General features: G+C 33.6%; 1 protein-coding gene across 1 annotated transcript in view; it reads left to right on the top strand.

The window, feature by feature from the left end:
* EBAG9 (estrogen receptor binding site associated, antigen, 9) overlaps positions 1 to 15537 on the top strand; it is a 21713-nt gene continuing 6176 nt past the window's right edge. Inside the window, exons 1-5 of the mRNA XM_011360359.2 lie at positions 1 to 180; positions 5682 to 5779; positions 10319 to 10397; positions 11205 to 11363; positions 13229 to 13336. Coding sequence (XP_011358661.1) covers positions 151 to 180; positions 5682 to 5779; positions 10319 to 10397; positions 11205 to 11363; positions 13229 to 13336 — 474 coding nt within the window. The 5' untranslated portion in view covers positions 1 to 150. The remainder of the gene's footprint in view (positions 181 to 5681; positions 5780 to 10318; positions 10398 to 11204; positions 11364 to 13228; positions 13337 to 15537) is intronic.

Raw genomic sequence — 15537 nt, forward strand, 5'->3', positions numbered from 1 at the left:
CTGGCTCCTTCCCAAGCAGATTTTTTCCAAAATCCAAATCCCAGCCCAGCCGGCACCCTCTTCCAGCGATTTAGAGCGATTCACAAAACTGCATGACATCGGATTGGTTAACTTGAAAACGCTCTTGTTTTTCTCATCTGTACAGTGGGTATGATCTTGGTTTTCATCAGCCAGTTTCAGGTGGGTAATCTGAAGTTATAAAGCATTTTAGTTACGAAACTCCTTTCCTTTGAGTCATTCTGGAGACCTTACTCTGCCTTTGTGAGACGTATTTGAGGGCCTGACTTTGAGTTCCCAGAGATGGCACTAATAATGTTCGACTTAGAACCCGTTCTCACATTCTACTTGCAGTTCCCCTTTTCTTACCGCTACCCAGCTTCGGTTTTTGAAATCTGAGTGAGTTCAGGTAAATTTTGTTTTTGGAGCCTGTGATAGTCCTTAACCTACTTAGAGAGTTACAAAGTTAATTTAAGGATATTCCGTGCCATATTATTAGGTAATATGGTATTTCAAAGTTTGGTGTTAAAAAATTTTGAAATGTATAGTTTTAGAAATATAGAAATTTACGACTTGTTTATTCCAGTGTGTACCAACATAGATTTTAGCTTGGCTTGTTTAACAAATTGTAATACAGTGACTCTACGGAAAGGATCTCGCCAGAAGTTTACATGGAATTACAGGGAGGAAAGATACATTTAATCTTTCAGTTTCTAATACTGAATTGTTTTAAAATTGTTGGTGACTCTTTTTCGCTTGACGTAGCTGAGGTGTCATTCCTATTTCCTAGAGATGTCATTTCTCCAAAAGCCCTAAGGATTGATTGCTTCGTGGTTCTGAAATTTATTCTGCTATCTCTCAAGTTTTGTATTTTCCTAGTTTTTTTTAAGGACATTTTAATTTTAAAATTAGATTGTATTAGCATTTCTCAGTTCTATAAAATATTTCGAAGCAACCACAGTGCAAGTTAGCCCAAGATGCATGCATTGAGTTAATGATCTAGAGGGCATTTCAAAAATCAAACAGGCAATAAGTATAAAATTAAAGATTTCTCAAATGGAATATGATGTGGAGAGAGCCTGAGCTTTGAGGTCAGTCTCTAAATCCTGTGTGAGTGAATCTGAGCTTCACTGTCAGCCTCATCTATTAAAAGAGAATAGTGAAACTTACCTTCTTTATTCTTAGGATACCAGTGAGGTGATAGAACATACATTGTCTAGAACTATGTCCTGAACATACTGACTGCTCAAAGAATGTTAATTTCCCTTCATTCAACAGATAATTTGAATCACCTGCTATAGCATTGGCTAAGACTTAGAAATACTAAACAGTAAGACCGATGGGGGCGTCCAGCCTGTGTTGTCCCTTGCATTGTCAAATGTCTTATTAGCATAGTTTTAAATAGCTTTAGGGGCTATATTAACATAATAAACTGCACATATTTAAAATATAAAATTTGATTAATTTCCATGAATATGTACACACCTGTTAAACCGTCACCATAAACAAAATAGTAAGTATGTCTATTAGCTCCAAAAGTTTACTTATGCTCTTGTAATGCATCCGTCTCATCCTTCCCTGCCTCATTCCCAAGGTATCACTGGTTTACTTTCACTATAGATTTGTTTTTATTTTATAGAGTTTTTAAAAATATATGGAATCATATACTTTTTTGTCTGGCTTCTTTCATTCAGCGTAATTATTTTGAGATATAGTCATGCTATTGCTTACTATAGTAGTTCATTCATTCTTATTGCTGAGTAGTAGCCTATTGTATGTTTATACCACAATCTGTTTATCCGTTCACATGTCGATGTATATTTGTGTGGTTTCCAATTTGGAGCTATTGTAAATAAAGCTAGTTTTTAAGTGTAAGTGTTTGTTTTAGGTCTATGCTTTCATTTATCTTGGGTAAATTCCTAGGAGTAGAACGGCTGGATCATATGGTACATGTTTGTTTAACTTTGTAAGAAACCACCAACTGTTTTCCAAAGTGACTGCACCATGTTGCATTCCCACTACCAGTGTATGAGAGTTATAGTTACTTTCCATCCTCACTGGTATTAAGTATACTCGTTATATTTAATTTGAACCATTCTAATAGGTGTCTAATAGGTGTGTAAAGTTTAACTGTGGTTTTAATTTTCATTTCTCTGATTAATGATGTTGACCATAGTTTCATGAACTCATTTACCATTGTATTTCTTCTTTCGTGAAGTGTCCATTCAGACATTTGCCCATTTTAAATTAGGTTATTTGTTTTCTTACTGAATTTTGAGAGGTTTTTATACATTCTGGATACAAGTCTGGATACAGTTACATGCTTTGCAAAGATTTTTCTCCCAGTCTGTGGCTTGTATTTTCATTCTCTTAACTATATTTGAATTGTAGAAGTTTTTAATTTTGATGAATCTCAATTTATCAGTTATTCTTTAATGGATTGTAGTTTGGGTATCATACCTAAAAAATCTTTGTCTAGCACAGAGTCAGAAAGATTTTATCCTATTTTTTTTTTCTAGAAGTTGTATAAACTTTTAGGTCTTATATTTAGGTCTGTGATCTATTTTGACTCCTTTTTGTAAATGGTGAGATATGAAGTTTTTCTTTTTTGCATATGGATATCTAGTTTTTCCAGCACTATTTGTCAAAAAGACTATCCTTTCTCCACTGAACTGCCTTGACATCTTTGTCAAATTTCAGTTGCCTGTGTGTGGATCTGTTTCTCTACCTTCCTATCCATTAGCAAGGTATAGCCTTTCATTTATTTGTATCTTCTTCAGTTTCTTTTTTCAGTGTGTTGTAGTTCGCAGAATACAGTATTTTATGCTTCTTGATGCAGTTGTAAATGGGATTATTTTCTTCATTTCTTTTTCTTATCGTTCATAACTGGTGTGTAGATACACAGCGGATTTCTGTATTTTGATTCCGTATCCTGCAACGTCACTGAATTCAATTTTATTTATCTTTTCAAAGAACCATCTCAGTTTTATTGGTCTTTCTATTATTTTCTTTTTAAATTTCTGTTTCATTTATTTTCACTCTTTAACTATTTTCTTCCTTCTGTTTACTCTTCCTGGGTTTTGTTTGTTCTTCCTTTTATAGTTCTTTTAGGTGTAGAGTTAAATTGTTTATTTGAGATTTTTCTTGTTTCTTGAGGTAGGCCTATATAGGTATGAACTTCCCTCTTAACACTGCTTTTGCTGCATCCCGTAAGTAGTCTTGAAAAGTTGTATTTTTATTTTCATTTGTTTCAGGATAGTTTTTGATTTCCTGTTTTATTTACTCTTTGATCCATTCGTTGCTTAGTAGCATGTTGTTTAGTCTCCATATATTTTTTTTCCAATTGTCTTCCTGTAGTTTATTTCTAGTTTCATGCCATTGTGGTTGGAAATTATTGTTGATATGATTTTGGTTATCTTGAATTTATTAAGGCTTGTGGTCTAATATGTTATTCATTCAGGAGAATGTACCATTTGCACTTGGGAAAAAAAATGTGTATTCTGCTGTTTTTGGATGAAATGTTTTGTTAATACCTATTAAGTCATTTTAGCCTAATGTGACGATTAAGGCTTTTATTTACTTATAATTTTCTTTTTGGATGATCTATCCACTGATGTGAGATGATAGTTAGAGAAGACCCTTTAACATTTCTTGTAAAACTGGTTATGGTGATGAACTCTTTTAGATTTTGCTTGTCCGGGGAAACTTTCTCTCTCCTTCAATTTTGAATGATAACCTTTCTGAGTAATTTATTCTAGTTTGTAGGTTCCTTTCTTTCAGCACCTTAAAGATGTCTTGCCACTCCCTTCTGGCCTGTAAAGTTGCTACTGAGAAATCAACTGATAGCTTTATGGGGTTTCCTTTGTATGTAATATATTGTTTTCCCCTTCTTCCTTCAAGATTGTCTCTTTAGCTTTAACTGTTGCCATTTTAATTACCGTATTTCTGGTGTGGGTCTCTTTAGTTTCATCTTGTTTGGGACTCTTTGTGCTTTCTGGACCTGGATACCTGTTTCCTTTCCCAGGTTAGGAAAGTTTTCAGCCATTATTTCTTTAAATAAAGTTTCTGTTCCTTTCTCTCTTCTTCTGGGATCCCTCTAATGCAAATGTTTGAGTGCTTGATGTTTTCAGAGGTTCCTTAAACTATCCTTGTTTTTCTTAATTCTTTTTTCTTTTTGTTGTTTTGATTGGTTGATTTTCACTAGTCTTTCAGGTTGCTTATCCGTTCTTCTGTATTAGTTAATCTGCTGTTGATTCATTCTCATGTATTTTTTTTATTCAGTTATTGTATTCTTACAGCCTGTTTCATTCTTTAGTATACTTTCTCTTTGTTGAAGTTCTCTATAAGTTTCTCTATTTTACTCTCAAGTTTGGTGAACATCTTATGATCATATCTTTGAATTCTTTATCAGGCAAATTATTTATCTCTGTTTCCTTAGAGATGTTTTTTTGTTTTTGTTTGTTTGTTTGTTTTTCCTGGAGATTTCTCTTGTTTGAGAGAGATTTTTATTTTAATTTTGTTTGACTTTCTATGTTTGGTTATATAAATTATACAAAACATCTTTCTCTCCCAGTCTTGAAAAAGTGGCCTTATGTAGAAGAGGCCTCTGTGTCGGTCGTGTGTGCCAGGTGGTGCTGGCAGGGTGGTAGTAGCTGAGAGGGTGCCTGAGGCATCCAGGGCACTGGCCCACCAAGCTGGACTGTCTCCAGGTGGGGAGGCCAGGTGTGTGCAGTAATGCTTTGTTGATCCTGTTGGTTGCCTTTGTTCAGAGCTGAAATGGGCTCAGGCAATGTGTCTGGAAATGCGCTGCAGCGACCTTTCAGGTAGGCCAGAGCACTTCATTATAGCCCCCACCCACTCTGTGGAGGTGGAGGGGGACATAAACAGTGACACTGTGCAGCACCTCCAACCCTAGAGAATTTCCAGAGTCCTGGAGAGTTCCATGGCCCCCAGCCTTCTCTGTAGTCTCTCTCCTGTTTGTCGTACAGAAAGTGGTCTTGTGTGGAAGAGACCACTGTCTAGGCTTTATGTACTAAGTAGTTTGAGGAAGCTGGTTGGAATCAGGCAGGTGCGTAGGGTGCCTAGGGTGCCTAGGGCACTGACCTGCAGAGCTGGAGTGGCTCCATGCAGGAAGGCCAGATATGTATGGTGATGCCTTGTTGTTCTTGCTTGCTCCCTTTGTTGGGAGGCAGAAGGCTCTAGGAAGTATAGCTGCAAATGAACTGCTGTGATTTTGCAGGTAGGCCAAAGAACCTAAATAGAGTTCCTCAAAGTGGAGGGCAGAATAGACAATTGAACTCTCCTCTGTCCCAGAGAGTTCTTACAGCTCCTGAGGGCTCCCATGGCTTCCTGGTCTTCTCTGTTTAATCTTTCCTTTGTTGTTCAGAAGCCGTTCATTCAGCCCTCAGTTGTTGTTCAGGAGTCACTTGTCTGTATATATGTATATTTGAGTTTGCTCATAGAACAAGGTAAGTTCCATGTCCTATGCCCCTGCCATATTGGACCTCCCGTGATTTGCATTTTAATTTTAAATTTACTGTGTTATATTTGTGGTTAATAAAAAAAAAAGTAAAAAATATGCCTGATTTTCACAGTTTATTGTAGGACTTTTCAGTTTGGCATCAGAGCAGGAGTATACCTTGTGAAATCAACTTAATACATTTATTTTTGTGTTTTTTCCACAGATTTTGATTCCCACCATGGCAATCACACAGTTTCGGTTATTTAAAGTTTGTACCTGCTTAGCAACAATATTCTCATTCCTTAAGAGATTAATATGCAGGTAAAGAAATGTTATGTTCAAATTTACTTCTTTATTTTCTTTCTGGTTTTGGGTACAATCATCACTTTATAAAACAGCAAGACAGACTATATTTAAACTATCTTGATTGTCATATTCATTTATTAATTTCTAGTATTTTTTAAATATTTTTTCTCTACTTCAGATCTAGAACATAAAGGTTCACTTCTGTTTTTTCTTTCAAATTCTTACATCGTCTATTAAAATAACATTTTTAGTAGTATAGAATTTCAGAAATAAACAAATTGGCTTTAATTATTATAATCATTAGAGAAGTTTTATGTATGTAATTTTTTCATTATCGGAATGTCTTAAAATAGGTATTAGGCATAGGTATTTCTTTATAGACTACAATATGAATGTTATTTCTATATTTTAAAAAAATTTAACAGAGAAACCCCAAATAATATTTTCTTTTTAGTCTCTTAAATAATATGCCAGGATGTGCAGGTAGCCCAGAGCAGTTAAGTCATTCTGCTTCATGCTTCAGTAAGTCATCTAGAGATGGGAATTCTTTCTGTTTTGTCACACTTCTGTACCCAAGAGCTATAGTTCCTAAACTGTGTGCTAAGCACTTCGGTGCTTCGTGTTAAACTCACAGGAATACCATAAGATTTTTAAAAATTTCTAGCAAAACACAGCAAATATGATACTCAACATCTTTTAAATGCTGCACAAGCTATTGACTCAGAGTAGTTCACATTTGCAGCATTAGATGCTGGAGCAGTATTTTTGAAGATATTTTTGACTGTTTGAGGTAACTTTTTGTTTACTTGTGTTTTTGGTACCCTATCTTTGCAAAGCTAGCTAGGATTTTAGGTTGTATGTAAAAGCAACTACTAAACCAAAATTCATACGGGACAGAAAATGAGAGTGGTGGTATTCAATCTGATTCCAAGGATTGAGAAGCTGTGCAGTGTCCAAAAGGCATTCATATTCCATTAGTAACTAATTATTGTCACTTAAGAATGAAATAAAATATTATTTTTTCTTTAAATTTATATGAAGTATTTTTTCAAATGGCTCCTAAGCAGTTAAGACATACACAGTATTAAACTGTCTGGGCCTAACTACCTAGTCAATGGAACAGCTGAGTATTACTTTTAGCCTAGGGGTCCTGTGAAAAAGTACTGACACACTGAGTGTAGTAGGGTAGAGTAAAAGAGGAAATAGAGGGCAACCAGCTCTCTTTTTTTAATGGACTTGATTTAGAAATTGCACAGAACAATTCTGGTCTCAACTTACTATCCAGAGCTTAGTCATTTATGACCATCTAGCTGCAAGAGAGGCTAGGAAATGTATTCTCTGGCAAAATGGCCATTTTATGGCAATGGGAATGAGTGGACATGATCACAGAAGTCAAGAAAGGGAAAATTTAGGTGATTGTCGAAATCATCCAGGAGAAGGACAAGATTTGGGAAGTAGGAAGAAAGTGAATCAAGTACTTAAAATCATTAAGAGCATGAGGACAATGGTCAGAAATTCACTAGGTAAAAACAGGATAAGAATGGATGCTAATTAGTGATGGTTCATATATACAATAGAATATTACTCAGCTATTAAAAAAATGAAATCCTACCATTTGCCATGACATGGATGGACCTAGAGGTTATTATGCTGAGTGGAATAGGTCAGACAGAGAAAGACAAATACCATATGATTTCACTTATATGCGGAATCTGAGGAACAAAAAGAACAAACTAATCAGAAACAGACTCACAAATATAGAGGACAATCTGGTGAGGGCCGGAGGGGAAGGGGGTTAGGGGGCAAGGAGAATGGGATGAAGAGTTAAAGTAGTACAAATTAGTAGCTGATAGATGGTCCCAGGTATGGGGAGCACAGTATAGGGAATGCAGTCAGCATTGATGTAATGGCTAGGTGGAGAGCCAGAGGAGAGAAAGAGGACTTAGATCATTTTATAAACTATATAAATGTCCAACTAATGTACTGTATACTTCAAACTAATAAAACTTAAAAAAAAATTTTTCAGGGAAAAAAAAGAATGAATATTCATTGCCAGAAGGTCAGAGGTTAAAAGAAGTAGTTCTGTTACAGTGGTGATAATTACAGCTGTTTTTCTCTTTGAATCTGTATTTCCTAAAACTTCTATTGAATATAGGTTACTTTTAGTATAAGAAATTGAATTTGATTTAAAAAATGTTAAGGACATTTCTGTTGTCACATAAATATTTTTTCCTTTTTTTCTCCCAGTTTTATTGAGATATAATTGACATATAACGTTGTACCATTTCAGGTATACAACATAATGATTTGATGTATGTATGTATATGCAAAATGATTACCACAATACGTTTAGTTAACATCCATCACCTCACATAATTACAGTTTTTTTCCTTGTGATGAGAACTTTTAAGGTCTACCCTCTTAGCAACTTTCAAGAATACGATAAACCCTGTTGTCACATAAAGTTTTATTGTCTGTAAATATATGTAGAATTGATTGTATGTTTAGTTATTAAGAAGATTAACCCTCTTTTAGAATAAGCTTTTCTTAAGTGTCAGAAAGAACCTAGATCATATATTCTAAAATAACAGGTTTATATCATAAATTTAGCAGTAAACTTTACTTTTCTATTTATCGTTAAAACAAATAAAATATGATTTCTAATCTTGTAATAAAAATAGCTAACTTTACCAGTTAGCTCTTAGATGCTTTATAGATTATTTGTAATTAAGCAAGTGACTGATCATTTACAAATAGTTACTTTTTTAAATATCTTGTTATATAGCAGGCACTGTCTAAGTATCTGGCTGCTTTAAATATGTCACTTAATTATATCCTCACAACAACCCTACAAAAGTAGGTTTCAGTACCTACTTTTTACAGATGAGGATATTGAGGCTGAGAGGTTAGGTAATTCCAGTTAGACTCATAATTAATGGAAGTAACAGTGAAAATCGTGGTTTACACAGATTCCATAGCCTATATTTTTCACAGCAGAGTTACAATACTTGTCTTGTTTAATATAACACTTTTCCTACTAACCGTTAAAACGTACTAGTTACAATTAGTTCAGCCTAGTGATTTTCCAACTTCTTATTGGCTTAATAGGTAATCTTACCAAGAAACCAAATATGTAAAAGAAAAGCCAAGCCACCCTGGTTAAAACATTGTATGTGTGCCAGAGCTTCACCTACAGAACTCATAGTACTCTAAGGACCATGGTTTGAAACCACTTTGCATGTTCTTTTTTGGCTTTATATTCCTCCTGAGTTTGTCTATAATTTTGAGTCCTAAGCCAAAAAGCAGTTATGTTGTCTGGTCCAAGATTTTAAAAACATTTAAAAGATACCTGACACTTGCCTTTTCATTTCATATCTTAGTGAACAACTGTTAATAAATAATTCTAAAGTTGAAAAAAATAAATGAATGGAACTGTATCAAACTAAAAAGCTTCTGCACAGCAAAAGAAACCATCAACAAAACAAAGAGGCAGCCAACTAACGAGAGAAGATATTTGCAAACAATGACTGATAAGAGGCTAATATCCAAAATATACAAAAGACTCATACAGCTCAACAATAAAAAAAAAAAAAATCCCATTAAAAAATGAGCAGAGGACCCGAACAGACACTTCTCCCAAGAAGACATACAAATGGCCAACAGACATGAAAAGATATTCAACTTCACGAGCTATTAGGGCAATGCAAATCAAAACCACAATGAGATACCACCTCATACGTGTTAGAATGGCTATCATCGACAGGACAAGTAATAACAACTGTTGGAGAGGTTATGAGGGAAAAAGTATCCCTCATATACTGCTGGTGGGAATTTAAATTGCTACAGCCACTGTGGAAAATAGTACGAACATTCCTCAAAAAATTAAGAATAGAATTACCATGTTACCCAGCAATCCCTCTTCTGGGTAATTACCAGAAAAATTTGAAAACATTGATCGGTAAGGATATGTGCACCCCAATGTTCATTGCAGCTTGATTCATGGTGGCCAAGACATGGAAACATCTGAAGTGCCCTTCGATAGATGGCCAGGGAAAGGCGACATGGTACATGTATACGCTGGACTATTACTCGGCCATGAGAAAAGATGGAATACTTCCATTTGCAACAACATTGATGGATCTTGACATGATCATTCTAAGTGAAATAAGTCAGAAAAAGTCGAGAACCATATCATTTCATTCGTGGGATATAAAACAAAGTAAGAAACAAACAAGATAAAAACTTGTAGACACAGACTACAGTATAGTGGTTACCAGAGGGAAATGGCGGAGGTGAGATAAATAAAGTGTAAAAGGGGTCAAATTTATGGTGATAGAAGGACATTTAACATTGGAGAGCACCCAATACAATATACATATGTATTATTGAATTGTACACTTGAAATCTATATAATTTTATTAATCAATGTCACCCCAATAAATTTAATAATAAATAAATAAATGAAGTTGAAAAAGATCTTTTATAAGCCTTAAGTTACATAATGCTTTTATGATTGTTTTGGTAGTTCTTAAAATTATTTCGTTTTTCTTTTAGATCTGGCAGAGGACGGAAATTAAGTGGAGACCAAATAACTTTGCCAACTACAGTTGATTATTCATCAGTTCCAAAACAGGTAATTTTTTTAAAGGTTAAATAAGTATTCCAGAACCATATTTTACAAACTGGATTGCTGACCATTAAGATGTCATGAAATTCATTTGGTAGTCAGGGTCTAGGCTTTTTTGTTACATATTTTTATAAAGTTCTTTATTTTTTCTATTTTTTGCTGAGATTTTCTGTTCATTTTTTTTTCCTTCTGGTTTAAAGAGTGTTTGCTATGGCTTGTTTGAGCATCTTTGTAATAATTATTAATGTCTTAGATAATTCTAACATTTATTATTTTATAATAATTATTAACGTCTTAAATAATTCCAACAAGGCATTGGAGTTGGCATCTATTGATTAACTTTTTCCATTTAAATTTAGATTTCTTCATTCTTTATGTGCTGAATAATTTCAGGTAGTTTCATGGACATTTTGAATATGTTTGAGACTCTATCTTATTTAAATCCTATTAAGAATGTTTATTTTATCAGGCATCAGTGTTGTTAGGCTTAGGTTGCAGTGTCCAAACCTCCTTCTGTGGGCTATAGCTCTAATGTCATGTCACTTGAATTTTCAAAGCATTCGTTTGTTTTGTTTTGTTTTTTTTGTTTTGTTTTGTTTTGTTTTTAATGTATAGAACAGAATATCTAACTTATAATAAAATTTTTTTTAACTTTTGATCTAATTTTGGTATGTGATATAAAATTTATACTTTCCTATTGGTCAAAAAAGTTTGAAAACTAATGTTTTAGAAAACCCATTTCTCTAAAACAATGAATGAGATGTTAATTCAGTTCTCCGTTTGTGGCTGACAATATTTATCAATTAAATTTAGACAGATGTTGAAGAGTGGACTTCCTGGGATGAAGATGCACCCACAAGTGTAAAGATCGAAGGAGGGAATGGGAATGTGGCAACACAACAAAATGCTTTGGAACAACTGGAACCTGACTATTTTAAGGACATGACACCAACTATAAGGAAAACTCAGAAAGTATGTTACAGATTTAAACTGTTAAACTGCTTTTTAGATTCTTGTAGCTAAAATTAGACAGTATAATCACTGTTTGTTAGAAATCCTATTTCTAATGATTAATTTGTCATGTTTTCATGTTAAAGATGTTTATATATTCAAGTGACCTAGACATAGATCTAGTAATTTGTACCCTTTTTAAAATTATATCTTAGTAATTATTGAAATTCTACTCTATGTCAGAGTCTAAACTCCAGTGTTCACCATGAAGACTAAGCTGAATAAGATAAAGTTAGAACCTTAAAAGAACTCACAGTTTAGTGATGTCTACAAACTGATAAGTGCTTTCCATTGTTTGTAACCATTATAAAACCTGATGCAAGCCTCTGAGAACTTATAGTAATTGTCATGAGTTTATGTTAAGTCATCCACACTCTAATTCCTTTTGAGTTGAATACGGACGATCACTTAAAGATGCAAGGAATTATTGGAAAGAGAACAATGGCTGTGTATTTTTCTTTTTTTAATCAAACAATACATATTCTTTTAAAAAAATTTTTTTAATGATAAGGAGAACTTACAATGAATAGCAACAGACTTCTGCCCCATCACTCTGCATAGGCACTTCTTCCCAGAAATAGCCACTAGTACCTTTTCCCGTTTGGACTGCTAGTGTTTTTCATCATATCTATATATAATATGCTTATATTGCTGTGTCTTTATTTGCCAATCACAGACATTGTCCATTGGCTTCATACTGTGATAAATGAGGGTTTATTTCATGCTACCCTTGCCCCTCTTCTCCCCTCTTTCAAATTCTGTTATCCTAATCTACCACATCAGTCACTCTGCTGTTTTTAAAAAAACACAGTTAAAGTTCCATTTATTGTTCAGTCAAGCATAGAAAATATTTCTAATAAAACACTTTTTAAAATGACAATGTTGTCTACAGTTATGCCACCCTGAACAAGCCCAATCCCGTCTAATCTTGGAAGCTAAGCAGGGTCAGACCTGGTTAATACTTGGATGGGAGACTACCTAGGAAGACCAGGTGCTGCAAGTGTAAAAAATAAAAAATAAGGGATTGTAAACTGACAAGGTCCTTGCAATCTGTGAGGTCAACCAAGGGTTGCCTCGCCTAAAAAAATAATAATAATAAAAATAAAAATAAAATGAGGATGTTATTTGTTCCACACTTCTGTAATAGGGTTTCTCACCCTTTTCTACCTTTCATCTAGTTTCATCTGTACAATTATTTTTACATTTTCAAGGGTGATAACATTTACATTCTGTAACCATAATTGTTTTTGTTGAGTTGTCCAAATGTCTCAGTGCCAAAAAGCATTGTTGTATTTCTTTCAAGTTTAACTGAGTTCCTTAGTAGATGAATACTTTGCACTTCGGAAATACATTACTGCTCTTACTAGGAATCCGGTGTATTATAGAGTACCTTAATCAGTTAATGACAACGAAAAAATGCTTTTAAGCTACTAAGCTAATACTAATGGCTTGAAAGAGTTAATGTATTCATAGATATCCACATGCTTAAGAGCTAGTTATACTTTGATAATGTACCTAATTACATTTTGGGGATCTGGGGAAAGTAGGGAAAGAGGAAGGAGGAAGAGGAAAATTTATTATTATTTTTTTTTTTTAAAGTGAAATAAAGTTTTTCTTAGTATATAACTGATTCGTGTGACAATTGCCTGGGTGTTTTACTACTTTCTACAGACTATTTTTAAAAATCTTTACATTTGTAAATTTTAAAAGAAGAAAGGTAGAGCACATTTGAAATAATTATACAATGTGTTATAGTCAGTTATTTTGTCTGTTTTTATATAGTGATGTGTAAAATACTCATAATTTTATTTCAATTTCTCTCGCAGATCATTATTAAGAAGAGAGAACCATTAAATTTTGGCATTCCAGATGGTAGCACAGGTTTCTCTAGTAGGTTAGCAGCTACACAGGATATGCCTTTCATTCATCAGTCGGTAAGTATGTTAATGGTATATAGGCATGGGTTGTTTTTGTTTCTGTTTTCTTTAAAGAAGAAGAAAAAAATTAAAATGAATTGAATTGAATATAACATCTGTATTTTTGTGACTTTGAAATAGGTTTAACAGGTTGAGAGAGGTTAATATGAAATTTTACTAATCTTATCCTTTTATGAGATTATAAATTACATCAGACACTAATATCAGAGACCCCTTCTACACATAAAAGAGACAAAATGTTATTTAAAAATATGACCTTAAACGAGATTACCACTAATGTTTAACCTTATTTCCTTAGTAGATTATATTTACGTTTAAAACAAGATTTGACTTTGGGTTTGACTTAAATGCAACACTTTTAAGGACAAAAGTAGTAAGGAAAGTATATAATTGGTTTTCAACCTTGGAAGTATATCAGAATCACCTTTGAACTTTTTAAAAATACCAATATCTGGAGCCCTTCCTAGACCTAAGTTTAAATATACTTTGATTGATTAATTATTGATTAGTAATTATAGATTATATGAGTCATTTATTGTATAAAAACCCTACACTTGGTGACTTAAAACAATAAACATTTTTTTATTTCATAGTTTCTGGATCAGGAATCCAAGAGTGACTTAACTGGGTGATTCTGGCTCAGGGTTTCTAATGAGTTTCCAGACAAGTTAATAGTCTGGGCTGTTGTCATCTAAAGGCTTGACTGGAATTGGAGGATTTATTTCAAAGGTAGCTCACTTGCCTGCCTGGTAAAACTGATGCTGATTGGTTGCACAAAGCCTCAGTTCCATGCCATGGACCTCTCCATAGTGTTGCTTGAGCTTTCTTATGGCATAACTGCTGACTTTCCCAGAACACATGATCCCTGAGAAAAAGAGAGAGAGCATGCAGGGGTCAAGCCACAATGCCTGTTTATGACTTAGTCTTACAGATACTGTCTCCTCTACATTAGTTTATTCAGTAGAAGCTAGTCACTAAATCCAGCCCACATGCAAGGAGAGACAAATGAAGCTCCACCTCTTGAAGGAATTTGCATAGTTTTAAACCACCACATCTATCTGTCTTTCCATTTGTCTGTTAATATTTGTTTATTTAAGCTCCACAGGGGCTTCTGAGGCTCTTCTCTCCAGGAGACGCATGTTTATATTTGTTTCTAATTCATTGATCAAAAACTATTCCTACTAATGCCAGATTCTGTTAGGTGCTTGTAATGTAGTGGAAAGTAAGCAAAACAGGCAGGGTCCTTGTCTCAAAAGAATGCACTTTTTTTGTGAGGGAGGCACAATATTAAATAAATGATCATACACATAAATATTACAAATTTTGATAACATGATGTTATGAGAACATAATAGCACCCTAAATATTTTTCTAAAAGAGTAGCATCAGAATGTGTAATTTTTAATTTTGTTTCTAAATTGTAAATATTACTCATATATGTATGTTCCATATTAGTAAAGTAGTTCAAACCTCCCCATTGAATTAGTATATGTATGCCACCTACTTATAATTAAGTTATTGTAACACTAATATAGTTAAATATAAAGCCATAATATATACATATCCACTTACAGAGTTGGGAAGGGGTAAATAGGGTAGATGGAGGTTTCCAATGCTTTTTCTACATAGTTTCCTCCCAAGCAGACAAAATAAAGGGACGTGGCCTAGCAGAGAATGACAGTCCACTGCACTTTGTTCTCTACACCAAAAATATCACCCATTCCATAAGTTAGATTCTTCTTTTAAACTGCACTTACTACATTCTTTTTTCTGGAATTTATCATTTTTATTGTTGTGATAACTCTTTCTATGCTAAGGATGTAAACTTTTTTCTTTTGTCTTTTACTATTTTTCAGTTTGTTTTTGGCTTTATAATTTGGTTTGGGTGTTTTTAATGGGCAAATATATTTAGTTTTTATGTAGCAAATCTATCAGTCTTATCCTTTATGACTTTCCTTTTTTGTACTTAGAAGGGCATCTGTACTAAAGGATCAGATATCACTATATTTTATGGTGTTAGTAGTTTCAGTTTTTTATATCTAAATGTTTTATATGCTAAAAGTCAAACACTTCAGTGGAAAAATGAATAAATAAGAAATAGATATAACTTAATAACATAAAGAAAAGTTTGATCTTATTAGTTCTCAAACAAATTCAAAGTAAAATAACAAGACACTATTTTTAAATCTTAACAAATTA

Source organism: Pteropus vampyrus, unplaced genomic scaffold (assembly GCF_000151845.1).
Source record: "Pteropus vampyrus isolate Shadow unplaced genomic scaffold, Pvam_2.0 Scaffold54, whole genome shotgun sequence".
Taxonomy (NCBI): domain Eukaryota; kingdom Metazoa; phylum Chordata; class Mammalia; order Chiroptera; family Pteropodidae; genus Pteropus; species Pteropus vampyrus.